A 25,665-nucleotide genomic window follows, 5' to 3' on the forward strand; every position below is an offset into this window, starting at 1 on the left:
CATAAATATGAGTAATTACAATTATGATGCACTTAAAAGCAATGTAGCTTTTAGAGGAACAGTTGCTTCAACTCAAGAAGTCAGCAAGGTTAGCTGTTTTTTACACATGCACAGACTATAGTCATACTAATTTTTCCATCTGTTTCTTATTTGTCATAGAAAAACAGATAACTTCAGAACTTCTGATAGTATTCAGAAATGTTCTAAAAACCACCAGCTACACTAACTTAAATGTGCTTTACAGAAAATGAGACTAGAATATGACAGGGTCATTGATCATTTGAACCAACTTTCAGATCAATGTCAAAAACAGTAAAAGGAAGCAACGATAACTAGAACTGTAGAAACACAGCATTCCCATCACCGTGACCCCAGACCCGTACCAGTCACATCGGTAAACCCATGTTCCACACCATTCAGCCAACTCAACATAAGCTTTTATGTAGTTGTGTTTTTTCTCAACATGTTGTCAAGGAAACCCTACATTCTTGTAGCTTAGTATCCAGCTCTTTATTGCTGTAGACACAAAACAATTTAGGATTTTGAACTGATTGATATACTTTCCTTCCCACTACGAAGGGATGCTCTTAATACCATAAGCTGGATAGAGTTGAAGGAAGACCTTTTTTTGAAGATTCAGTTCTTCCAAAATGGCTATGGGAAATTTCCCAATTAACTCTTCTATTTATTAATTTCATTAAATTATTTTACATATCAATATTCTATTATGCTGTATGCTATCCACTGGAACATAGCCCTGTAATCTTACTGGTGTCCTCTTATTTACCTCTATCACAATTCCTCTCTTATTTTATTGTCTTTGAACAATGTTGAGTTTCTTTGACAAAAATATTTCTGGAGTGTGTGAGAGCTGCCAGTTAAATTTCAATTGATGATAATTAAGTTAAAGTTGCATACTCCTTGTATCCCTTTCTGTGTCATAATCTTACCTAATATTTACAGTTTGTCACTGGGAAAAAAGGTACTCTATATATATGTACACAGAGTTTATGATGCACTCCAGGGAACAACTGCTCTTCAACACCTGGGTGTAAAATAGTAGTGTCCACTCTGCCCATGGTTAGCTTTCTGTAGAGCACGCTAGTCACATCCACACTGCAAAGCAGTAGGTCAGTCTCAGGGTTGGCTCCTGCTGTTTACATCTCATGCCTGTTGTCCGTAAAGTTCATTCAGCATGCTATATACAACACTCATCTGCTCCGTGCATGCCACAAAAGTGTTCCAGCTCTTACCACAGGCTTTAACATGCCATTTTAATTCTTACCCTCATGAAGATGATCAATGAAACATACAGAATGCCTCATGCTACTGGATAACTTCAGTATAAAGGTGGGAAGTGGTCATGTGAAAAGAGTTGTAGCTTCTTGGTGGAGTGAAGTATATTATTGCACTGGACTTGTATTTCAGTTGTATGTCATGGTAGAAGGTATTTCTGTCATTCTCTCCTTTGGGTTTCATGGAGCTATGCTTTTATCTGTTGTCAAGGAAACACCAGGGTTTTTTTTCCCCCTTGCTCATTAATGTCTGCATTTTTGTTTCCATAGCTACAAAGGAACCTTAGTGTTTTAAAATAGCAGTAATTGGATTACCATGACTTTCTGTAATTTATTGACACCCTTAATGGCTCCGATTTTCAAAAGCAGACACCAAAACTGTATCAGCAGTTTTTCAGCTCGTAACATTTGTTATCTCCTTCTCCTGAAATATTGGGTGCATGCTAAAAAAAGCCTTCAGCATCTGAACACTCACTGCACCCAGACTCAGACTCTATACATGGTACTCTGACTTAAGTCATTGAGTTCTTAGCAGGAATGGGCAATCTGTTATATTTAAATGTGGTTTTTCTCTCCATGCTGACAAGTTATATGCAAAACTGTGGAGATTTAGCCTGTTCTTCTCTTACAAGTTGCTACAGATTCTTTACATAACCGCAATGAAATGTGACAGTTACCTATTAATTGGAAGTTTCCCTGACCATGTCTGTACTGAATGAGCATCTATTTGGCACAAGCTGCATTTCCAAACACCTGTCCCAAAATGCCTTAATCTTGGCACAAAATATGAGCTGAAATTACTGAAAATAGTCTGCTTTTTAGCTCTATTAGTTTTAATTTCTGATGGGCACCTGCAAAGAAGTGCAGAGGTTCTATTGTGAATCTGCTAAGTGTTAACACCACCATCTAACATATTATTGATCCTTTCTAAATTTGACCCCAGAAGAATAATCTGGGAGAATTTTTACAGTCAAATATCTAGCACGCTCTGGATACAAGAACATGAAAAAAACAAATTGACAGCACCAGTGTTGCTAAGAACTGGTATACTTAGCAGGGGCATAACTCACGTTTTCTGAAGACAAAAACTGAAACTCCTAGACAGGCTGATCTGCGTGTCTGTCTGTCTATCTGTCTGTATGCACACTCCCACCATGCTGAAATTGTTACCATGCCATCTTGTAACACTTATAATTTATTTGTTACAATTTACTTGCCTATTTAAAGTGTCTGCAAAGCACCATAAATGCATATTCTATACCCTTACGCTTCCTTTCTGGTATCTCCATTTCCTCCTGTCCTCAGACTCAGCACAGCTTGTCCCGTATCCCCTAATTAGGAGGCATCCCCAGTTGTGGCTGCCTGGCCAAGCAGCAGGACAAACAGAAAGCAACTGAATTCACCATATGGACTTCGTACCAGTCGTGTCACCACTCTGGGTTTCTGCACTCTGTCTACTGAGTCACACTCAGTAGACATATATCAGTCCCGCAGTCTAACTTGATTAAAATTAACCAACTGACTAGATATCACCAATTTCTTTAGAAAAACAGGCTAAACAGAGTCACCAACCTAAAAAGTTTACAACCTAGGTATAAGAAAAAGGTGACAAGTGGCTAGACACAGACAAGAATAAACAAAGAAGTGCCTTTCATCTAAAATATTAGTTCCTACTTTTCATAATGGATTTCTGTGCACCCTTGAGGCCAAGACATTCTATTACCATAGAAACAGTACCCTGTGCCACTGTGGACCTTACTGTAGTGTGCTGTTATGGAAACAGTCATCTTAAAAGCTGTCCTCATGTTATATATTTCAATTATTGTGTTTGTAAAGATCCATTACTAAACTATACTTTCAGGATTCATTTTAATAAAAACTAAGTCTCTGAAGTATTTAGCAATTTAATAAACACCTCAAGGCTGCTCCAAATTAAAAATACAGCATTAGAACAAAATGTATATTAAAATTACAGTGCCCTTTCAATAACTACTTACATTTCCAAATCTCTAGCATCTGCAAAGGTTTGGGGAAAAAGATGGTCTGTCAACCCCAACAATAATTAGTAAAACTACTTCAGGAAAGCAAATTTTTAAGCCATGTGTTCTGTGCAAGGACTCCTTTGCACACACATCCTATGTGCATGCATGTGTGGAAATGAAAGAGAAAAACATAAGAAAGTTCAGTGAGAAAATGTGGCTTAGTTGACTGAACTGGAAACTGTGAATTCTTAAATTTTAATCACAGATGAACCATTCTTTTGTCTTGGAAAAGCCATCTAAAACAGATCTTGAAAAAGATAAATGTGAGTTGGAAGCTCAACTCCCACTAATTTTTTCCTGGGAATTGAGTCCTTAGCTGATCCTAAAGCTTTGAGAAAATCTCCTCAACATTTTCATATTTGTAACATCTGAGATACTACTACTCACTCATTTCACTAGCGTTCTGTGGGCATAAGTATTTCTTAATTTTCTTGAATAAAGCCATTGAAGAATCTGTGACACGATTAGAAGGTTTTATTTGAGTTAGTGGTCATTCATCACTTAACTTGTCAGATGTAAATAATTTCCTGGCTAATTATATTGATTATACTATTTAGTTACTGCAATTTAAGACTGTAAATGCACACTTCTTACCTTTATCTTTTATCTCTTTATCTTTTTTTTTTAATCAAAATCATCTGTACCAAGAAGGTTATATCCTACCTCTTTATTCCTACCCAAAATTTATTAGTTATTATGGCTTGTAATGGCAACACTTCCTAACACTGAAAAACTGAAAAGATATCAACTATTGATAGCATTTTAACATGTATAAAGAAACAACCAAACATAATGAATTCATTGGCAAAATCCAAGGACCTCCACTGAGCTTCAGCAAAGCAGGAAAATAAAAACTACTCAGAAACATGTCAGTTTTGAAACCCAGCTAATTTCCCCTCATAAAGCCAGTGATGCAATGATACCTCAGCAATATTCTTATCGTCATTTAAATGGAGTAATATTTTTGTTATATCCTTCTAATTTAGCCTTGAATTTGACTCCTTAGCCACTTTTTCTTTCCTAAACCAAACTACTAAAGAATGTGTTCTTGAATTGAGCTTAAAGAACATTGAAAACTAGTCCATCGAATCTCCACCCCCAAAAAGGTTTTCAAAGTAGACCTCGCACTGCTCTGGGCACAGACAGGACTGTCTGCAGTCTGAGAGCGCAGTCACAGAAATGAGGAGCTGCCGGGGCTGGTGCAGCTCATAGGCCAACGCTAAACACGCAGGAAAACTCTCAGTCGGTGGGAAACTTATGGGCCTTCCACTTTCGGGATATGTGATGGGCCAATTAAGACATCAACACAGAAGATGATATTTTTTTCCTTCAAAATATTTACAGCCTCTCTAATATTAGTAAATAAATGTGCCAAAACCTGAAAAATGTTTAAGTAGAAGTTAGTCAAGTGAAAAGGAGTATCAGTTATTTCTAGGACAAGCAATTGCTAGGTACTTTCCCATTTTTCCCTTGGAAAATCAATACAGCAAAAATAAAGTACTGAAAAAAAACCAACTTCTTCTTAATACTTTCTTTAACTGTTTAGATTCTGCAAGCTTTGTTGTTTGGGATATGTGTCGTCACTTATTTTGTTCTTATATTCACAACTGCGAAAGAGAAGAGTTTGTTATCCAGATTGTTACCTGTGAAAGATTCCATTTTCGCAGTGCCAGTATTCCCTGTTGGCTTAGTAAGTAGTCTCTATGAACTGTCAGAGCTCTCAGTGCTTTCTCATACTATTTCTGAAAAGACAGAATAAATTGATGTGCTCAAGTTAACTAACAAAGCTGACAGGTATAATCCCATTTTGTTCATCTTCCAAAAATTGTGAGTGTTTGAGGTTTGTTTGGTTTTTTTTAGTATGTATTTATTTTTTAATGTTGTGGTTTTTGGAATGCATGCCCATGCTGACCAGATTCTCTAAGAGGCACCAACAAAATACAGTAATTAAAAAACAGATGACATACCATACTCTCAAGAGAGGCCTTAAAAAAAAGCCTACTTGTAGATGAGATAGGAATTACTTTTTGAAGAAAGTCTTTTCTAAGTGAGCACAGAAGAGATTCAACATCTGAGGTTTGCCTAAGTCCTAATTCTGCAGACTGTTTTTTCATGGTTTTGATCCTCACAATTATTTAAATAATCAGATGAATAATTATTGAACTAAAAAGAATATTCACCATCACTTTTCTAAAGAAGGGTTTTTCTTACAGGTAGGTGTAGTTAACTTTTGTTTAAATTTGTGCAGATCCCTTGTATGAGTGTTCCGATGGTTTTGAAAGTACTACTGTAATTTTAAATATATCAGCAAGGATTAAGATATATATGACACACTGAAATACACATTTATAAAAGGAACAAACACTGATTTTGCAGTAACCAAATTAAATAAGTTTTAGTTGCTTCTGATACTGGTACATTATGGAACATACTTCTGATACATTAAACACAAGTTCTGTGTTTAATGAAGCTTTGTGGAGGTTTTTTATTAATATTGTAGTTTTATTTAGAACTCGCCTTGCCTGCTGCTTTCATTGCTAATGTATCTGGCAGCATCAGTCCCTGTTTGTGTCCATATGCTCAGGGGAGTGTTCAGCTGTTCAGACGGTATTTCTTTTTTCTGTTCCTGTGGTACTCATACCACTGTACATTTGGGAACTCCTTACTCAGAAGATACACAGTATGCATACCTTGATGAAAAAGAAAAGCTGCTGTAGCTCCTATACTCTTCATCTTACCTTTTTATAGACCTTGATTTCTAATAATTACTGTTTTACAGTATTTTATGTATTTCAGAGAGCTGCTGTATGCTTGGAATTTGTCAGCAGTAGAAAGCGTGTATAAAAACTCTTCTTATTTCTGAGCATGAAAGCCATACATTGACACTAACCAAGAAGGTCAAACTCAAATTTTGCCATCTTATTAGTCATTAACCTTCTGGAAAAACAATGCATATCCTATTGATTTAGTGCAGTAGAATTGATATAAATATTATTTACTTGTGCAGCGACTTGAAGTAGTTCTTAAATGGCTCAGGTTTAGAGAAAAAAATAAATTGAGGCAGCTAGTAAGAAAGTGCTTTAATGTACACTATGCAAGAAGTAGATATGAAAAATTACATTTTAAATGGTTGTTTTGTGAGAAGGCTAGTCAAGTTAGAAGTACTTTTTGCAAATATTTATTCCTTTTTAAAATATTTTTAACTTCAGTTTGTGGCTATTAACATTTTGGACTATACGTGTGTAACAGAGAACGTATATATATCCTGAAGAGATGGATGGCATTAATCCAAGTTGGCTTAATCATACTATGGTACGTTTGATGCTTTCTCAGTGCTTTGAATTTAACATGTTTTTCATATATACATGTTGTTTATTCCTTTACTTATTCTTGCTGAAACACTAAGTTGCAGACAGCTTACTGTACAGCTTAGTTTCAGCATTGCATTAAGTGTAGGTAGTATGATGGTGAAAAAGCTTTTGTCTCCCAAAGTGCTCTCTAACTAATCATCACTAATGAAGCTGCACAAATTAATAACAATAACTGGGGGCAGGGGAGGTGTGGAAGACCTAGGAGAGTCTGAGTTTCTATGCCTAAATTCCATATCTAAGAACTGTTGTGTACACTGAACACTCTCCATCCTTGGTACAGAATAAGATGTAACAGTATGGAGAAAAACAAGCGTATGATTGTGCAGGTATACTACATGCGCAGGTAGGAGTTAAGGCTGTGATGACATTATCTCAGTATTCTTTGTAAAGTGCAATGCTTCAAGTCCTGTTCTGTAAATGCATTTGTAGCAGCTCATATGTACTTGTAATACTTACTAAATTCTTAGATCCCCTCTAAGTTGTTGCATAAATTTTACTAAAATTTTCTTATTCTGTATGTACCAGGCTTGTACAACCTGTTAATTGTGTTTGACTTCGGATCAGGACAGTTCTAGAGAATGTAGTGGAGTTCTTCTGCAGGACTTCCAGAATGACACGTTTTCCAAGTTGATACGTTTTCCCACATACTCCTTCCATTTTCCTTACGTGCTAAAATATCTCACAATCAAGTATATAAAAAAAAAAATCCATAGCCTGTAGTAAGTGTCAGATAGTGGTTACAGTACAGTGCGGATTTAGGCATTTCATCTAGCTGGGCTCTGCCACTTAATTTTGATCACACCATCTTGATGCCTTTGATTTTGATTTTTATTTTTCCTAAATGCAAATCTATTATTTCTATATTAATGTGCATTTTATGGAATCTGTTTATTAGTTTAAAACATTTATTAGAGAATGCCGTGAAATAAAATACTTTTGTCCCAACTGTACATGAAGAGTATTCTATTATTTTATTTGCATAGAGGATACTTGCCTTATGTTTCCATCTTAAACTCTCCTATTTGATTAATATTTTTTATTTCTTTTATAATTTATCCCTTAGGTTGGATGACACACACTCATGAAAAACCCTCAGAAGACTACTTGGAAAAGATGTATTTTCAGTGAAGCTACAAACAGGAAGCTACCACTGGCCTGGTAAGATATCAAAACTTTTGAACTGTCAGAGTGTCTCATCACCAGAAGGAGAAGGGCCATTTTCTGATGCAATTTTTGACTTTCAGGCCAGCTGTCTCTCTGTGGATTGTCAGTTCCACCCAAACACCAGAATGTTTTCTCAGCTTGGAGTTGGGAATTCCTGCTGTCAAGCCCAGCTGAGAAGGTTGGGACTGAGCCTTAAGTTGCTGTTACTGTTAAAGATCCAAGGACTGTAGTCCTGGAGATGAGGTCTTGCACTCTTGATTGCTGAGATGGGATCCTCTCCCTCCCAAAGAGGTGGCAGATACAATCCCAGTACTAAGGACAGCATAAATAGACTTAAATCCAGGATCTACGTGTTCTCTGGCCCACAAAAATTTGAACAAAAATGATTTAATGGCTTGCCTTCATCATAGCTCTGTGGTCAGCCACTGACAGATGTAAGCTAGAGGTATCTCAAGACTGCTTGATTTATAATTGATCTGATAATTGCCTCTGTGATAGTTAAGATGTCAGCACTGATAACTAAGTAGCCACTTTCATGTAGTAGTTTGTGTATGAAGAATTCTCAACTTTTATTTCCAGGTTGCAGTTTCTTTAAACCATGTCAAAAGATAGCTGATCGAATACAGGATTTCTGAAACAAAGAGCTTTATATAAATTTTGGATACAGGAGCAAGGTCTGAAGACCATGAGTGAATATATAACTCTATGTTTGTGATTTAACATGTAATATGTTGTGACCACTACCTGTCATTGCTGGTTCATCAAGGTTTTACATTAGAAAGTTGCATTCAACAAATGTTTGATAGCATGGTGTGGTTTTATATGAAATGTTGTTGTCTTTAGAATTAAAAAAGGATCAGTTGTAGGGGAGAAGCATGATTATTTCCAAACAACACGAAATTATCAGCAATTGCAAAGTACTTTAAAATATGTGGTTTTGTCTTTAATTGTGCTGTTACTGTGCTTGCTCATGAGTTGTGGGTGATAACATGTGATTATCATCTGCCTACTTGATCACATGTACATTTGTGATGCTTGCAAGAAAAAACATTATCTGGCTGGTAACTGTCATATTATGCAGAGTTTAAGAGACTGTTTCCCAGACAACAGAATAGTCATATTGCATCCATGGACTTATACCGTCGTGTATCTGCACTTAAGTCAAACACCCAGTGGCAGCTGCTGCTCCCACTAATGACACAGACAAGATGGAACTGTTTGTATAGCCGTAATCAAACGCCCTAAACTATGGAAGTCAAAGAAATCGCACAATTTAAAAAAAAAAAAAAAAAAGTCAAATTCATGGTTCTAACGAGTCATACAGCACACACCTTGTTACAAATTTTGAGTCAGTTTTTACATTGAAACCAAATCATTCACTAGCCAAAAGCCATTTAAGGGCCATGTGCTGCCTGTTTAAGACCTCTGCTGCAAAACATAAATACAAGGGCACCTCTATGATATGGATATCATTTCACTATGGCAATTTGAGTATGTTAAAACAAAACACCACAGATAGCAGGTGGAAGACCTGACCTTAAGAGTAGCCAGTATGCTAATGATGAGGCAATGAGATGGCCAGCTGTGTGTGATTGTGGGTACATTTATTTTTCACATTTTGTATGTTGTCAGGTGGGGGAGAAAGCTGATAAGAAAAATAATTATTTGCATTCAAATTATATAAACAGTATTAGAGCCTAGTTAGCGTAGACAGTGTTAGACAGTATGTTTCACAACTGCGGTAGATGTATCACATGCTTGATAAGGAAGGTATTCGGCCAGTTTTGCATATGAGGCAACAGTACTCTGAAGGTGTGCAGCTTTAAGCCTGTTAGGACATCTTATGGCAGAATAATAAAATAAAAGGGATCTGAAAATCAAATGTTTGTGCCAGGGCTAGTGCCAGATCATTCTATTAAATGCACATTTTTAATATACCCTAACTTAAACCAAATATTCTGAAACGAGGGTAATGTCTGGGTTTGAATTTTCTTTTTTTTTTTTTTTTTTTTGGCAGGGGGAGTAACTTGGTGGGGTTTGGGGTTTTCTTTCAAGGTGTGGGGGTTATTTGGGGAAGGCAGAAACATTAAATTCTAGGTAACAAAAATTCAATCTCTCCTCGATGTTCTTAGCGTCAATTAGCTAAAAATGAGTGTGTTTTAGCAGCAGTGTGGCCGTATCATCAATCAGCAATTCATACACCATGCTATTATGTCACAGCAGATGGCCACAGGTTTCTGAAGATCTTACCACAATTTTTTCATTTTTCACTTGTTAAGAATGACTTCAAGTGTGAGTGGAATAGTAAATTAATTTGCTTACTGATGCTGTGACATTTGGTCAGAATATCCTGTAAATTTACAAAGGGGTTCTCTGGGGTGTGTCATTCCCTCTGTGGGTAGTATGGGAGATCCAGGGTAGAATCTGATGGAAGATTTATCATCTACTATACATCTCTTTCATATATAGTTTCTGACTGCAACTCTGCCTTTCAGAGCTTCTCCAAGAAAAGTCAATTCCATGGTCAAAACAAAGAGGCCATTCTCTCTTCCACCAAAGACTACTTTAAATCTTTTTGAAATATGCATCACTTTCTGTTAAGAGCTTACTAAATTGCATCCTATGAATGCTATCCTGGGCATACTTCACTATTTCCATAGTTAAAGTACCAAACACTCTTATCTGACATTTAATGCACATGGTAGTAGAAGCTTGCCCTCTGGATTTTTCTCAGGTTTTTCTGCCTTGAAATCTCAGTCTGCCTTTACCTGAGACATTGTACATGCTTTATTTAAATGATGTCACTGAGAGTTATGTAGTAGAATTGCGTATGTGGTGACGAGTATCTGCAAAGGAAAGAAAACCTTCTTCATCATAAATGTGGACTTCTGGAAATTGAAGTCTAAAAGACTGTTCTTGAGCATGTGAGGCATCATGTATAGAGGGTGGGATACATAGACAACACATGTAATCCAGCATATTCCGCTGATTGTGAGTGGTGTTTGTTTTAGCTCAGGACAGTCCTTTGGTGCAGGAATCAGATGCTTATGAATAGAAAAAAAATGACGATGTTTCTTTAAAAACAATTCTCAAACAATGCATTCAAGTTGACTGCTTCAGAAAGATTGTTAAAAAAGAATCACCTTGGTAGCACTGGCTCTTTTTTGACTGGATCGAGAAGATTCAGATACCTGTTCAAATGAAAAGGCAAAATGGTTTTGCCCGCCTTTTAGCAATGGATGAGGTCAGCCTCATGCTAAACAAAGTTGAATATGATTTTAGCTTTATGATTACAAGAACGAAAAGATCATACATAAGAGAGAAAATAGCTGCATTTTTCAGCTATGATTACAAACCTAATCAATAAGATGCTCTGAAAGCTTTTCAGCATGGATAATGTAAGACCATTGACACTACTCATTCACTGAAATAATTTCAACTTTCTGCCTCATTAGATTCTCAAAAGGCTTTTCGAAGTACTGCTATATTATCAGTTATTCAAAAGTTCCCTCTTCCTAGTAGCTACATACTTACCATATATACTTTTACAGCTACTTTTTTAGACCTATTTGTTAAAAATTACCCGTCTGTTGATTTTTAGGAATTTATTATATATTTGTCATAGCAGGTTCTTGACACCTAAATTTGCGTGAATAAATATTTGTGAGTTCATTAAATGTAATTTTCACCCCTTCTAGGTTTCTTGATGCAACCTTTCTGGCATAGACAGCAAAGTCCTGTGACTTGTGTATGCAACTCTTTGTGTAGATAGTGAGCAGAGCAAATGTGTTAGTGTGTAAAAGGTGCACAAAAGAAGTGTGTGTGACTTCCTTCTAAACTTAGCCTTTTCTGTAGGGCGGGTGCCTATCCAAAGTGCAGCCAATCGTTGTAGATGATAAAAAGCTGACAGAGAGAGTTGACAGATCTGCAGCCTTGTGAGAGAAGGGTGTGCTGTTGTTCTGTTCGTTTGCTGTCACCCTTACAGAGGGATTTGTTGACTCTCAGTAAATCGTGACCAAACCACGTTTGCTATAATTGTCCAGTGTTGAAGTAATTTATGCAACCTGGTAAATAATGTTGATGAGTTAGTAATTTGACTGCTTCATTGAGTAAGTGGAAATACCAGTATGGACACCTCCTTCCCACAAACAAATCTCAGATGGCTTTCAAAAGATCATATGTTATTTTAGAGCTTAGAAATTATTTTGGGAGCCAGACTGTTTTAAACGTGTCTGAAAAGGAAATGAGCATAATTTTGAAACAGGAAATAGGTTTGCAATAGTATTGTTAAGAAATTACATCCCTTTTTTTTTAGCTCCCTGTATCACCATGCTAGAGATCAGCAGCACTTTTTGACTACAGCCTTTGTAACAGTTGTGCATGTACACATATATATGAAAGATTTAAGCGGTAGAAAAATAATAGACATTAAGAAACTCCAGGAAGAACCCTTTTATGCAATCAATAGTGGAAAAGAAATTCTGAATCTGCATATAAATCTGTGGAAAATAGTTAGTACCTTATCGGTTTTAGTCATAAGAAGGAAGAAAGTATTTCTCCCCTTTTTTATGATACAGGAAATAGAATATGGCAGCTAAGAATGAATAATTCTCATGATAGACGCTGCATTTTGTGTCATCCTTTTTTCCCCAAAAAGACAAGAAAAGCTGTCTGAGACAAACTTCTATGTTGTGGTTTGCACTCACTGCATTTCGTTTCTACAATTAGATGTGTCCGTGAGCAATAGTACATAGAATCAAGTCGTGCAAGTCTGGGTTTGAGATTGCCCCATAAGCAACTGACTTCTCTGTCCTTTATTTCCATTCCATAGGATTACATATGATTTAAATTCCTGGCATAAAAAAGTGGTTTGGAAACTTTCTGGCCAGGCAACCAAATGTTCTGAATCTTTAGAGTCTCACAGGATTCCTGCTGCCTGTATTTCACTTGTCCTTGTGATGAAGGCAACTGTTGAGGGTGAGCATACAAAGATGCATGAAGATATACGTTACTTGAAAACTTCTGGGTTTTTTTCAGTCCTTTTGGGAAGGCACTGGCAGAAGCAATGGATTTTTGGATATGTACGTTTATTATTCATTGTAGGTTACCTATGTTAGAGATCAGATGGCCAATTACAGTCCCTTTTATTCTTTTACTAGCAGAAGATGAGTATAAATCACTAGCATGTTGCAGGGGTAGCACTTTCCTGTGGTGTAAAGTACTATGGTGCATATGTGCAGGGCCACTTAGGCTATACTTTCAGAAACGACTTAAACCGATCTAAGATCATGCTGTTGTCAAAAGGACTGTTTGTAGCCGTATGTTCCTGTCTCCTCCATTTTTCTGCTGCTGGAGTCATGCAGCTGAGCAGCCAGTAACATCAGTAAACTGGTCCAGTGGCAAGTCAGGTCTTTTTTGTAGGTCTAAGTTTCTGCCAAATTAACCAGGCTTAACTAGAGGACATAGAAGGGACCTTTATTTTTTTTATTTGAGGATATCTCACGGCTTTTATGTTGAGTTTTCATTAAAATTTTTGAAGTACTGAAAACAAGGGCCTGAACGTATCTTTCTGGTTTGTTTCCAGCAAGGAATTTCTGTCTAGATCACATTATAACATGGAAGCAGGGGAGCAATTTATTTCTGCAGAAAAATATGCTCTGGATTTAGGGGTGGGCAGCCCTTTGAGAGTGGCTGCTGCTGGGACGCAGGATCAGAGGAGGGATCTTGTCCTCTTTCATATGGCAATTCTTGGACATGGGGATGCTTCGAGGTGAGTTTGCCTGTAAGACGGTGGAGTCCTTTCCCGCTGATGGAATAACAAGCAACAGGTCTTCACGTGGAGAACCTCATGGAAATCTAGCCCCCTCTTGCGGTTTTTCCACACAGAAGGCATGAATCGATTCAACCTTATTTCTGAATAAAAATATATATAAATGAATCTTTTCTCTGAAAGTTGATATGGTTACTGCTATTTCGTCTCTTCTTAGGGGATGATAGGTATTAGTCTTATGACAGAAAATGAGAATCTGTAAAAATTTTTATTTGCATTTCATATGCAACTTGACAGCCATTTTCACCAGAACATGGGGGATTAGGGGAAAGGGATTTATTGGCTATTTCTATAATCTGATTTTTCTTCAGACTGAGGGAGGAAGAGCCCTAAATACTAAAGGATTAAAAAAAAAAAAAAAAAAGGCGCCAGGGGAGGTTTAGATTGGATATTAGGAAAAACTTCTTCACCAAAAGGGTTGTCAGACGTTGGAACAGGCTGCCCAGGGAAGTGGTTGAGTCACCATCCCTGGAGTTATTTAGAAGACTGTGGATGAGGCGCTTAGGGACGTGGTTTAGTGGTGGACTTGGCAGTGTTAGGTTTACAGTTGGACTTGATGATCTTGAAGGTCTTTTCCAACCTAAATGATTCTATGATTCCAAACCACTTTCCTGGTTGACTGATAAAGTATAGAAACAAATACAGGCATTTGGCTGTCTTACAGTGGTCTGTGTTTTATTTTGGGTTCAACCAAATTGCATGATACTAACAAATACCAAGTCAGTATTTGTTAGTGGATGAAGAACAAATGCATTGAACTTAGAAAACTGTTGAATGTCTAGCTAAAACCAAGCTATGATTCCAGTAGGCATTCTGGGGGGTACACAGCAGGGCTTAATTAGCCGTGACCACTTGCTCTTGCAACCTCACTGCCTCCTCTGCAATACTAGCACAGCCTTTCCGTGATTTTTCAGTTCCATTTATGGTTCACAGTGCAGAAAACAGAAATTCAGCTGCATTGTTCCCTTATAGCACTCATCCTGGCCATATGAACAGCCGTTCCAGTGCAATATGAGTAGCAGCTCAAGAATGGGAGTAAGTGACCTCAGATGGCATCTGCTCCAGCCAGCTTAAACAGCTTTGACAGAAGTTGAGAAATCAGTTGTATAGAGTGTAGTTTGACGGTGCAGCTACCTTGATTGAGGCAGGTAGCTTTAAGATAGTATACAGCTCAGTGGTCTTAAAAGCTGTTTGCTGCATTCCTGTCCCTTCCCTCTGCCCTGGGTCAGATGGTTGAGTCCAGACCTTAGCTGTGACAAGGAATTTGGGACTACATCAGTTATGAAGAAGGAAGGTGAAAGGTTTTGGAGTGGGAGACCAGCTTGCTGAAGCAGTGGGAAGCAGCTGTTAGGACTTAACATCAGCAGTGGAACTGCTAACGCCATGCAGAGGAGAAAAAACTGGTAAAGAATGCTTGTTATTTCGATAAAACTACATTTTCAGTATTGAAGAGGAAATATTTTTATTCCATCTATGTTTCTCTAAAGAGAGAAGGAGATGCACTGAAGCATCTGAATGCTAATCCATTATACAGTTTGAACTCTGTCGTGGCCTAGTAAATCTATCATCATGTAAACTCATTTGTAACTAACACCATGTTTTCAGGATGTGATACATTGCATAGTGGTGGCATTTCTCCATTGGTGTCTCCTCCTGATACTAATCAGAAATCTGGAATGATCAAAATTACTTCAACAAAACTCCTATTAAAGTATGAGCAAAAACTGGAGGAGTTGGTACTATCCTACACTGAGATATTGCTGTGCTTTCTTTCGGGGAAAAAAAGGGTATTGGGTTATTAAAAGTACAATTTGAGGTGACCTTTTCATACAGAGATGTATGACTTGCAAGGCACTAAAGAGCTAATTCTTGAAGCACTGAAAAGAGAGCTTTGCTGTCCAACAAAGCTTTTTTAAGAAGTACATACAGGAAAATACAGCCAAATGCTAACAGCCTCAAATACTGAATTGACAGCTGATGGTGAAAGAGTGTTTATAGCTGGGGTATTCATTAAGAATTGTATACTGAAAGTCATTGAAGAGGTATGTCTGGAAAAGAAAACATCGATAATTTAAGTCTTCTGCCACTACAACTGCCAGACTGACAAAGGGAGTGGGAACTTGTTTCTCGAGCTCAAGAAAAGAGCAAGACCTTCGGATGGTTTTCATTAACACTGCCTGCGTACACCAGTATTTCACACACATCAAAACTTTTAATTCCAGATCAAGGAACTAGTGCAGTATTATTGTAGAGTTAGCTATATTTCAGAATATGACAGGGGAAAAAATACACTACCAAATACATTTTTCTTAAGTGTATGAAATAGTAAACTTGCCTCAGGTGTAATTTGAAAACTGTGAAGTGTTGTGATACATGAGGCAGGGCGAGCAACCAGAGGTCATATCCTGCCTATTGCAAGGAAGTGCAGCAGTTAAATACGGAACTTTCCCCACTTACTCATCACTGTATCAGTCATCTGCAATCTTACCACTGTAAAATTTGGTTGTGGTGATCCATTACGAATGCCACTTCTGACCTGCATTCATTTCATTCAGAAGTGCAGCTTGAATCACTGCCATTGTCACCAAACCCTTTTCAGTTTAGAATTTAGTGATGTTTTGTACTGCGGCGTGGTATAGTTGATCTCTGGGATCACGGCTTTGAACCAGGGTGGTGTTTGCTTTTCTAAGTGTGATGCAATACCTGTATTTTTCTTACGGAAAGCTAAAACCACAATTGTCTAAACCTGGTGGGTTTGACAGTCTGGGGGTTTGGTAGCCATTATGGAGTGCATGAATGATCTGGACCTAATGCTGGAGATAAAGTGACTTTTGGTTTGTGAGCTATTTCCTGACATTCATGCTTTTCAATCAAAATGATGGATATATTTATGAGGCTGCTTAAAGGGAACAACTCACACCTCCCTGCTGGCAAACATGGGTCTGAAAATACAAAATCATAATGTCTTGTTTTGCAGATAAATTCATTGGAACCTCAGTACTTTCACACACAATTCCGAGAGCAATTTCAAATCTTTCTTAGTCATGCCAAGGAGATTGCTCTGCCAAAATCTATATGGAGCATATAATCACAAGGCCCACTTCATGCATCAGTTGCATTTAGCAGAGTTATAAGCAAACAGCCCCTGAAAGATACATATGAACTATATAATCTCACCATGGGCTTCCACAGATTTTTATGTTTTTTTGTAGACGTGCATTATGGTCCTTAATGATCATCTTGGTAATACCTGGGACTGGACAGACTTAACTGAAAGAATGTTTTCTTTGATTTCAATTACTAGACAGATACTGTCAACATATAGGGGAAAAGATATTGAATTTTATAGTATTAAATTCTTGGTCATAAAAATGTAACATCACCAATGTAAAAAATTCTAACATTTAGGATGTGCAACTTTTTCCTCTGCAGTTACAATTGAGTATTTTATTTTCCTAAAGCCTGGCTTTATTATTTATAATTTTATTATTCCTCTTAGAAGACAGGTTTATAAGTAGTTCAGCCCTTGATATCACTCAAATACAGAAACTTGCTTGAACAAAACTCCTGTTAAAATAAACTGACGTTTGTATGAGCAAGAACTGTTGAGATCTAGGTCCTAATCTGCACCATATGTTGGCACGCTTCCTTCTTGGAGATATCGTTTTGCTTTGCTCTCAGTAGTCAACATTTCTTTTACAGAAAAAACTGATGAGAGGCTACAGATGGCCTAATGGCTAGGAGGTGGGTATCTGCTGAATTGCCAAAGTCTATTTAAGGGTCACCATCTTCCATACTACGTATTGCATTCTGAGACCTCTCAAAATGCTAAGCATTTTTAACACCCTTTGCAAAATTCTCCAGTTGCAAAAATCACTCAGTGAGTATTAAGACTACAATGGATTTAGAACTGACTTGCAATCTTCCAGAAATAACTTTGTACACTATGACAGATTACTAGCATGTTAACAATGTTTAGGAATAGTCCCATGAGGTGGAAGAGTCAGGAGAAATAAGATCAAGATAGACCTCTCCAGCAAAAATTTATTCTCTTAACAGCTCTCACTTAAGTATTTGCTACTGACAGAATCTGGTAGTTTATCATTAAATAGTAGCTTCTCTCTGTAATAGCTTCTGTATTTGACGTTCAGTGTGAACAACAAGAATGCACGGCAATGTTCACTGAATTTGAGTCTTTCCACAGACTGGCTAGGATTTCTGCCACTGCAGAAAGATGCAGAAATTTCACTGTGTGAGGTAACCTGTTTCTAGGAAATTTCCCTCTCTGCCTCTTACAGTGAGGCCATTACTGTGCAGTTATGAGTACATAACAGTCGCTCACTGGTTGAGAGTTCTGTCCATGAAATGCTGTCCTGCTGTCTCCTTGTTTGAAAAAAAGCACCGTTTCTACGCAACTCAAGGCCCTTTCAACATTGTTATCTTGAGAATTTTAGAAGAAAATGCTTGATGATGTGTCACGAGATGCATGGGGGTTTGTTTGTTGCTGTAACTGATTTCTTACTGTGTTATTAGCCTTGTAAATCACTTCTGTTCTACTCCAAGGATGAGTAAGAGAAACAGTTCAGGACAGTTAGTTGAAACCCTTCCATTCTGCAACAGCCCGCCTGTTACAAAAGGTGCTTCTCAACCTGGAAAACAGTCAAGAGGCTGTTTCGTAACCGTTGGTTATAAAATAGCTTCCAGGCAGTGTACTTAGACAGTAAGCTGGCTAAGGACACCAGTGAGCTGGCCGGGGTGGGGCACTGGTATGAGTGCTCATGTGTCAGTTAAGTAACATTTGTACGTGTCCCGCCTTTCAATCCCGCACATGCCCGTTACAGCCCTGAGACTCGGAGGACCTCTGCGCCCTCTGGTGACCCGCAGCTGAGGGTGTGCCCCGAGAACAGTCGATGGCGTAACGCTGTCATACCTGGTCCCCTCAGCCAGCGGTAACACCGGCCCGTTTTACCCGGGGCAGGACGAGAAGGGCTCCTGGAGGCCGAGTTAGTATGCAGCGCGCGTGAATTGCAACTTTAACTGAGTAAGCTTACAAAAGCCAACCGGTTATATTCATGAAATGAGCGTCTTGCAGCACACTTCCATAGCTCGAAACGTTCTCAGATGTCACCAGTACTTAGGTCTTAGTTGACGGAAGCTACTTAGTTGCACTCTTTATCCACACCTCAACTCACGGCGGGGGGAAGAACCCGAGAAACGTGACAGCTGTTGCCGTAACGTCACCCTTAAACGTCGTGGTTGGCGACACAAGAACACCTCCACCAGCAGAGGCCGCGTCCTGCAGCGCCCTGGCAGCGGAAGCGGCCCCGCCACGCGCCTCCCGGGGCGCCGCCGCGCGCAGGCGCAGTGAGCACGGCCGGGCCAGGCCACCAGGCAGGCGCGTGACACCCTCCGCTGCCAGGGCACAGCGGTCGAGGGTCCTCTGCGTGACTTTCACGCGATATTTGACTCCTGACGTCAAGACGGTGCCGCGCGGCGATTGGAGGCCGGCATTCCGCGCCCCGCGACACCGCTGCGGCTCCCTCCTCGCTGCGCAGGCGCAGCGGCTGCCGGCGGCAGTGCCTGGCCCCGCGGCTGCCGGAGCGGCGGGGCGCTAGCAGAGTGCGGCGGCGCCCCCAGCCCCGCGTCCGCCGCCGCCATGAAGATCTGGACCTCGGAGCACGTTTTCGAGTAAGTGCAGCGCGGGGGCGGCGTGAGGGGAGAAGCGGGGCTGGCCTCGGGGACGGTGGCCGTTCCTGCGGGGGGCCGAGGGGGCTTCGCCCCCTCTGGGCCGTCAAGCCCCCGTGCCGGCTCGGCGCCGCAGCCCTGCTGCGGCCGCCGCGGCTCGCTCGCCTCCCTTGACCTTCCCCCTGCGCGTCCTTGTTGCCCCGGGGTCACTCGCCGTGGGGAGCCGCTCGCCGGGTGGCGGAGCGCGGCGGGCGCAGCTCCGAGGCGTGCGGCCGCGGCGGGCACAGCGCTGAGCCGGCTGCCGGCTCTGAGGCCGCTCCGCTGTGGGGTGCAGCCCGGGAGGCCGGGTCGCAGCCCGGATACCGGCAGGTGGGCGCCGCGGGCAGCATGTGCGGGTGGCTGCCGTCGGCTGGGGGGGCGTCTGAGGAGACGCAGCCGGTGAGCCCCTGGAAGCCACTTACAAACCAAACCAGGAGGCGTGCCGGTGTAGTGCGGGTCCAGCTGCGTGTTAAGGGTTACCTTTATGCCGTCCTTGCTTTCCAGGTGTAGGACTGACCAGAGCATTGTGAGTCGCTTCATGTTGTCAGGGCTCAAGTGCTCTAAAACACCTATGCTGAAAAATAATCCGAAGGAAATATTTGTTAGAGGGGAGTAACAGCTTAATAAATTACTCTGGTATTACTGAAACATGAAAAAAATTGCAATCTTACAGCATTATATCATAGGGGAAATGTTCTTATCAAATTATAAGCCATAAGGTAATTGAACTCAGGAGTCCTGATTAATCGGGTGTGTTGTACACGTAACTTGCCTATAGCACTGTCCAATCCACACAACAGATGTTTTTCCTCTATGGAAGGATATTTGTAGGGTTGAGAACTGGAAACTGAACTGCTTTAAAAACATAAATCAGCGGATGTGTTCATTTTTAATAGAAATAGTGTACAACTTTGTGTCATGATTCTGTTTTGGCAGCCACCCCTGGGAAACGGTAACGACGGCTGCCATGCAGAAATACCCCAATCCCATGAACCCCAGCGTGGTGGGGGTCGATGTCCTGGACAGACACGTAGACCCTAGTGGGAAGCTGCACAGCCACAGGCTCCTCAGTACAGAATGGGGAATACCCTCCATTGTGAAATCGGTACGTACTGTAGTGCAGAGCTTGAAAAGGATGCCGGAGGGAGGGGAAGCTTGTGAACCAGGTGTTGTAATAGACGTGTATAATTTCATAACTTTAATGGTTTAAAAATACAAGCATTGCTGTATCAGGAAAGCTCAACAGCAGTACACATAGTGACTTCCTGATATCCAAAAATTGCCTAGATTTTAGATCACTTCCGTCTTGAAAATGAGATCTACCTCAACTGAATAATTTTAAGTTAAATTCTAATTCTGTTGTCTTGCTACTTACACATTTAAAGACACTAAAAATTGCAATTGTTTACCATTATTAATTCCTATATGTTTGCCTGTCTTCTAGCTCATTGGCACTTGCAGAACAAAGACATATGTTCAGGAGCACTCTGTTGTTGACCCAGTGAAAAAAACAATGGAGCTTAAATCCAGTAATGTAAGTAGCTGTGTTTGTGCAATTGAAATACGTTACAGATTATAATAATTCCTTGTAGATTTGAAAAGGAGAATCATCTTGAAAATTACTTGAAAATTGCATTAGAACAACATAAGTTAAACCTTTAAGTAACATGTTTATAGCTGACTGGTTCTGTTTTTCAGAAAGGAGCTACTAGGTTTTTGGAACGTGTCAGGACTGAAGCATCTGAACATCCTGATGAGCAGGACAGCAGTAGTTTTGGGGGTGGGGCAGGGGGGCGTGTTAAGAAAAAATTTTTAAAAGCCATTTGGTGTACACTGTCACTATTTCCTGATCACGTAACATTTTGCTCTTTGTACTACTCCATTTATCTGATCCCACTGTTGAAATGTTCTTACAAACGTGGTAGTGTATGCTGGTAAATGATCACAAAACTTAAGGAGGGAGAAGCAGATCAGCAAATGCTAAACTTGGAGATTTCTCTGTTCTGTTCTACAACCCTAATACTGGCAGGAAGAGTATAATGTTTAAATCAGATATAAGCATCAGGTTTGAGTCTGCAGTTTTATTTGCTACATTCCTTTAATATTTTTATCAAGGGGTAATCTTGTCTTGTATTTTACAGATTTCATTTACAAACCTAGTGTCAGTAGATGAGAGGCTTGTCTATAAACCACACCCTCACGAACCAGACAAGTAAGTACCTCTTTGTTCTGAGATTGCCCTGCGGTAGTGCAGACTTTGGCTTTGAAAATTCCCATGGCTTCCCTTGAACAGAAGATGAGGCTTACATCACCTTTGTGATGGTAACTTGTCTAAAAAAGAGTTAAATGGACTGTCATTTTCTCTAGTGACATTGCTTCTGCAATGGGAAACTTACTGTCATGCTATGATGGAGTCCAATTCAGATCAGCTTTTCAGGGAGTTGTCCTCTGTCCTATCTGTAACTGAGTTTGTATGCGTATTCAGTTATCAGCGCCTCACTTCCGATCTCTTCATCAGCCTGAGCACAGAACCCGCACTAGAGGCATATTTATCTGCCTTAAGTCCATAATTTTGGAGGTTTGTGTTTTGGTGTTTGGGTGGGGTGGTTTTTTAGACAACTTTAGAGCTTGCTGAGTCTGTACTCCTGGAACTAGTGATAATTCAGAAGGATCTTCCTAGGGATTCTAACATAAGAGGTTTTTTTCTCTTGTGACAGTCAGAAATGTTAAATCCCTATTGTTGAAGGGGATGTCTTAATACTGTTTTCCCAGTATACCTTTGCTCCAAATCTGCTGTGTCCACGCTTAACTTGATGCTGCTAAAGATGGAAATAGTCGAGTGCCACAAAGGGACACCTGGACTTAGCGAGGACTCTTGGTTTTTATTTTATGAGTAGAAGCATAAAGCAATTAAGCACTGTGGAAGTGGTTTGTGTTTATGGGGCAAGAAATTCTGTTATACAACGAAGCTGATGAGAGAATGTACTTGTTGGGGAAGAGTGAGTTTCTTTCAGCAATGCATTCTTTTTTTTTTAAACTACGCAGAATAATTCAGTTTCCCATTCTCTGTTTCAGAACCATTTTGACACAAGAAGCAATAATATCTGTCAAAGGTGTCAGTCTCAGCAGTTACCTAGAAGGGCTAATGGCAAACACAATTTCCTCCAATGCTAATAAAGTAAGTATGACCCTTGTATAAAATGTGTGACCGCTGGCTAAATAAAAATCTCTATTTTACTTTTTGGCTTTGTCAACAATCTTAGGAAGGGTCCATATAGTTCTACTGCCTTTACTGTAGAGACTGAATGCTCAGCTTGCTGAACTTCCACCTTTTTTTCCTTTTGTGAATGGAGATAATAATTTATTATTCGCAAAGCTCTCTGAATCTCCCCTGGAAAAGCATCTCCACTCACTTAATAGTCTGGCGCTTTTTTTGCTCCCCTCTTGATGCCACCTATTAGTTTTTGCTATTGAAAAAGGATATACTTCCAGACAGATCTGAAGTAGTTATGTGGGAGTAATGAAGTGGTGTTTTAGTTGAGAGTCCGTCCTCTGGGAATCCAAAGTCATCTTGGGTTCAGCCTCAGGAATGATAAAACAATCTGGATAAAAAGTCTTTTGTGGCTCATAACGTGAGCACTGCTGACATAAGGAATTTTTTCATTAAATGTAAGGCAGTATGTGTTCCTGCAGTAGTCTGGTTACTGAAGTAAAAAATACCAGAGACATGTATTCTGTACCTTTTCTTCCTTTTTCAACTGTTGTGTCTTTAGTCATTTTCAGTAAGACAGGGTTTAACCTATTTACTTATTTGCTAAGATTTATACACTGATAAACTTTTCTTTAACTATAGGGCCGTGAAGCATTGGAATGGGTAATTAATAGACTGAATGCTGAAATTGAAGAGTTCACAGCTTCAGCAAGAGGAACCATGAGGAATTCAATGGCAGCAGCAGCGTTTGTAGAGAAATGATAGTAAATATACCTGTATTTCTAACGAGGTTTAACAATCTGAAGCTTTTCTCCAAACCTAAATACATGTATCCTTTGTTATTTAAAGGCATACCTGTGTATTAGACATGTTTCAAATTTAATTTGGAGAACAGCTGAATTCATACTAATGAGGCTGATGCACAAAGCCTAGTTAATATACTGGTTCAGCTGGACCGAATTTCGGTTACAGATGAAGAAATAATTTTCAAGTATAGTTCCTGTATTTACATGAACACTAACTTATAATGTTTTCAGATATGAAATAGCCTCATTTAGCAATGAGGCTGCATATGGTGGAGGAGACTGGCATGTTAAGTTAACTTCTGTGGAATTATTGTGTGACTTATGGACTACCTCTTTTGGGACCAAGCCCAAAATTAAGCAGAATGGTTTGTTCCAGCATTGTTCTGTTTGTTAATTTTTGATAGTTGTGTGATATACAACTTGGTTTAATAGAAAGTTTATTACTTGACACTTTAAATATAAAAGAATGTATAAAATATTTTTTGATAAGCTTTTTAACTTGTTTGACTGGTTGAGCTAACATGGTACTCAAATTGTTTTTCAGTCAATATAGGTAAAACATACAAAGTGTCTTTTATATACTAAGACCTAAATTCTATTCCTAAATGCGACATTAATGAGCTGGGCGTGCAGTACCTTAAAATTTTATCTTAAACTTACAGAGTAAGTATCTCCATTTCTAAAAGCCAATTAAATAAAGGGGTACAACAAGCATAGAGCCTTCAAAATGCAAGCAGCTAGGGCATCTAAGAATAGTAGGTGTTTACTTCAGAATTTCAAAGAACCACTTGAAGGACTAAAAAACCTTTTTGAAGTTGGCTAGAGAGATACCTAAACATAAGAGGAAGTGATATTAAAGAATGTTAACGATACACTCATTAACTTGATCATGCTCCAAAAATAACCTGTTACATCAACTGAATATTGTGTTGTCCTTTAAATTAAATATAGTGTTCTAAGTTCCAGAAGGTCCTTTACCTTTTGAACTAATTTGTTCACAATACAAGGCTCTTAAAATGAAAACCTTGAGAATAAAAAGTTCTCTACAGTTTGTGTTTGTTTTTTGGTACTCGCTGTGGATTCTTGATACTGTCACCAGTCATTAGCTGTGGTAACTTAGAGGTCAGACCTTGACACCCTTCCTTACATAGTATACCAGCCTGCTCGTAGTCCTGTTAACTTCAGCAGAGGCTATCAGTCCCATCAGGCTCCTTCAGTGTGAAGGAAAAATGGAAGGACACAGCCCTGAATCAGCTGATGCTTGTATTTTGGTGCCAGAGGCTTTTCCTGGAATTTTGATTGTAAGCTTACAAGTAATTTCAAGACTCTCTCTTAGTCTTCAAGAACTGTAATGTCACCTCTTCCAGCACACTTTACGTTGCATGCCATTTCTGTTATATCAGAATTGACTATTGAATAGTGTCTGCTATATAGAGAACCAGAGCTTATTTTAAGTGGTAAACACATGGGAACACAATCTTCTGTAAGATTTGTGTAGCGGGGAAAAAACAGGTGTATATATAACTTCTAAAAAATACAACTATTCTAAATATTTTTCTAACAAGAAATGGTTTGAGACTACCTGAATAAATTGAAATCATTGAGGTTTGCCATACTTTTACAGGAGGTTATTACAACTGAAACAGCATTTCAATTTAAAAAGTGTATGTGAAACTTCTGTAAAACTGTACCATCATTTCTGATAATGCAATGCTTGAAACTGATTTAAAATGTTTGTTTAGCCATTAGCATCACTTGGCATTTTAAAGTAGATTTTTACTTTTCCTGCACTAAGGACTGTATAGTATGAACTCACAGTTTGCCCTTGCACTGAAAAAAAAAATTAATTTTCGCAAGCATTCAGCAACTTCTTGAAAGATCATGATTTTCTTTGTTCTATTTTATTTATATGCCAGCATTCTCATTCTGAGAGAGAGTATGGCTTTCTGTATGTGGCGCTTTTTAAATAAAATTTTATCTGAGTTCCTGAAACTTTCTGATCTATTTGGGTTTTTATTTTTTTAACTGTTAGGTAAGTAAAATGAGGAGGATGAAGGTGAAGAAATACTCTGGAGTTAATAGCTTCTTTTATTGAAATGCATATCCTAAAATGCACATTTACAGCTGCTGTGGTCTTTTTTGCTTAATAACTGCTTTTCTGCAAATGTGACGCATTAACTAGCGACCAGATTTCACAGTTTGCTAGATCCTGTGGAAAGATT

At 39.1% G+C, this 25,665-nt stretch overlaps 1 protein-coding gene across 5 annotated transcripts in view; it reads left to right on the forward strand.

Moving 5' to 3' along the window:
* PRELID3B (PRELI domain containing 3B) overlaps positions 1-23,445 on the forward strand; it is an 88,260-nt gene extending 64,815 nt beyond the window's left edge. For 3 of the 5 annotated variants that reach the window (XM_059827439.1, XM_059827437.1, XM_059827438.1), the window contains 6 exons: positions 7,772-7,866; positions 20,363-20,531; positions 20,871-20,960; positions 21,568-21,638; positions 22,502-22,604; positions 23,280-23,445. In XM_059827439.1, the coding sequence (XP_059683422.1) occupies positions 7,790-7,866; positions 20,363-20,531; positions 20,871-20,960; positions 21,568-21,638; positions 22,502-22,604; positions 23,280-23,399 (630 nt within the window). In that variant the 5' untranslated portion in view covers positions 7,772-7,789 and the 3' untranslated portion in view covers positions 23,400-23,445. Of the gene's footprint in view, positions 1-7,771; positions 7,867-19,317; positions 19,391-20,362; positions 20,532-20,870; positions 20,961-21,567; positions 21,639-22,501; positions 22,605-23,279 lie in introns of those variants that run through there. The other 2 variants (XM_059827440.1, XM_059827441.1) reach the window with 2 other exon arrangements.
* Positions 23,446-25,665: the final 2,220 nt, after the last annotated feature.

Source organism: Gavia stellata, chromosome 20, assembly GCF_030936135.1.
Source record: "Gavia stellata isolate bGavSte3 chromosome 20, bGavSte3.hap2, whole genome shotgun sequence".
Lineage (NCBI taxonomy): Eukaryota > Metazoa > Chordata > Aves > Gaviiformes > Gaviidae > Gavia > Gavia stellata.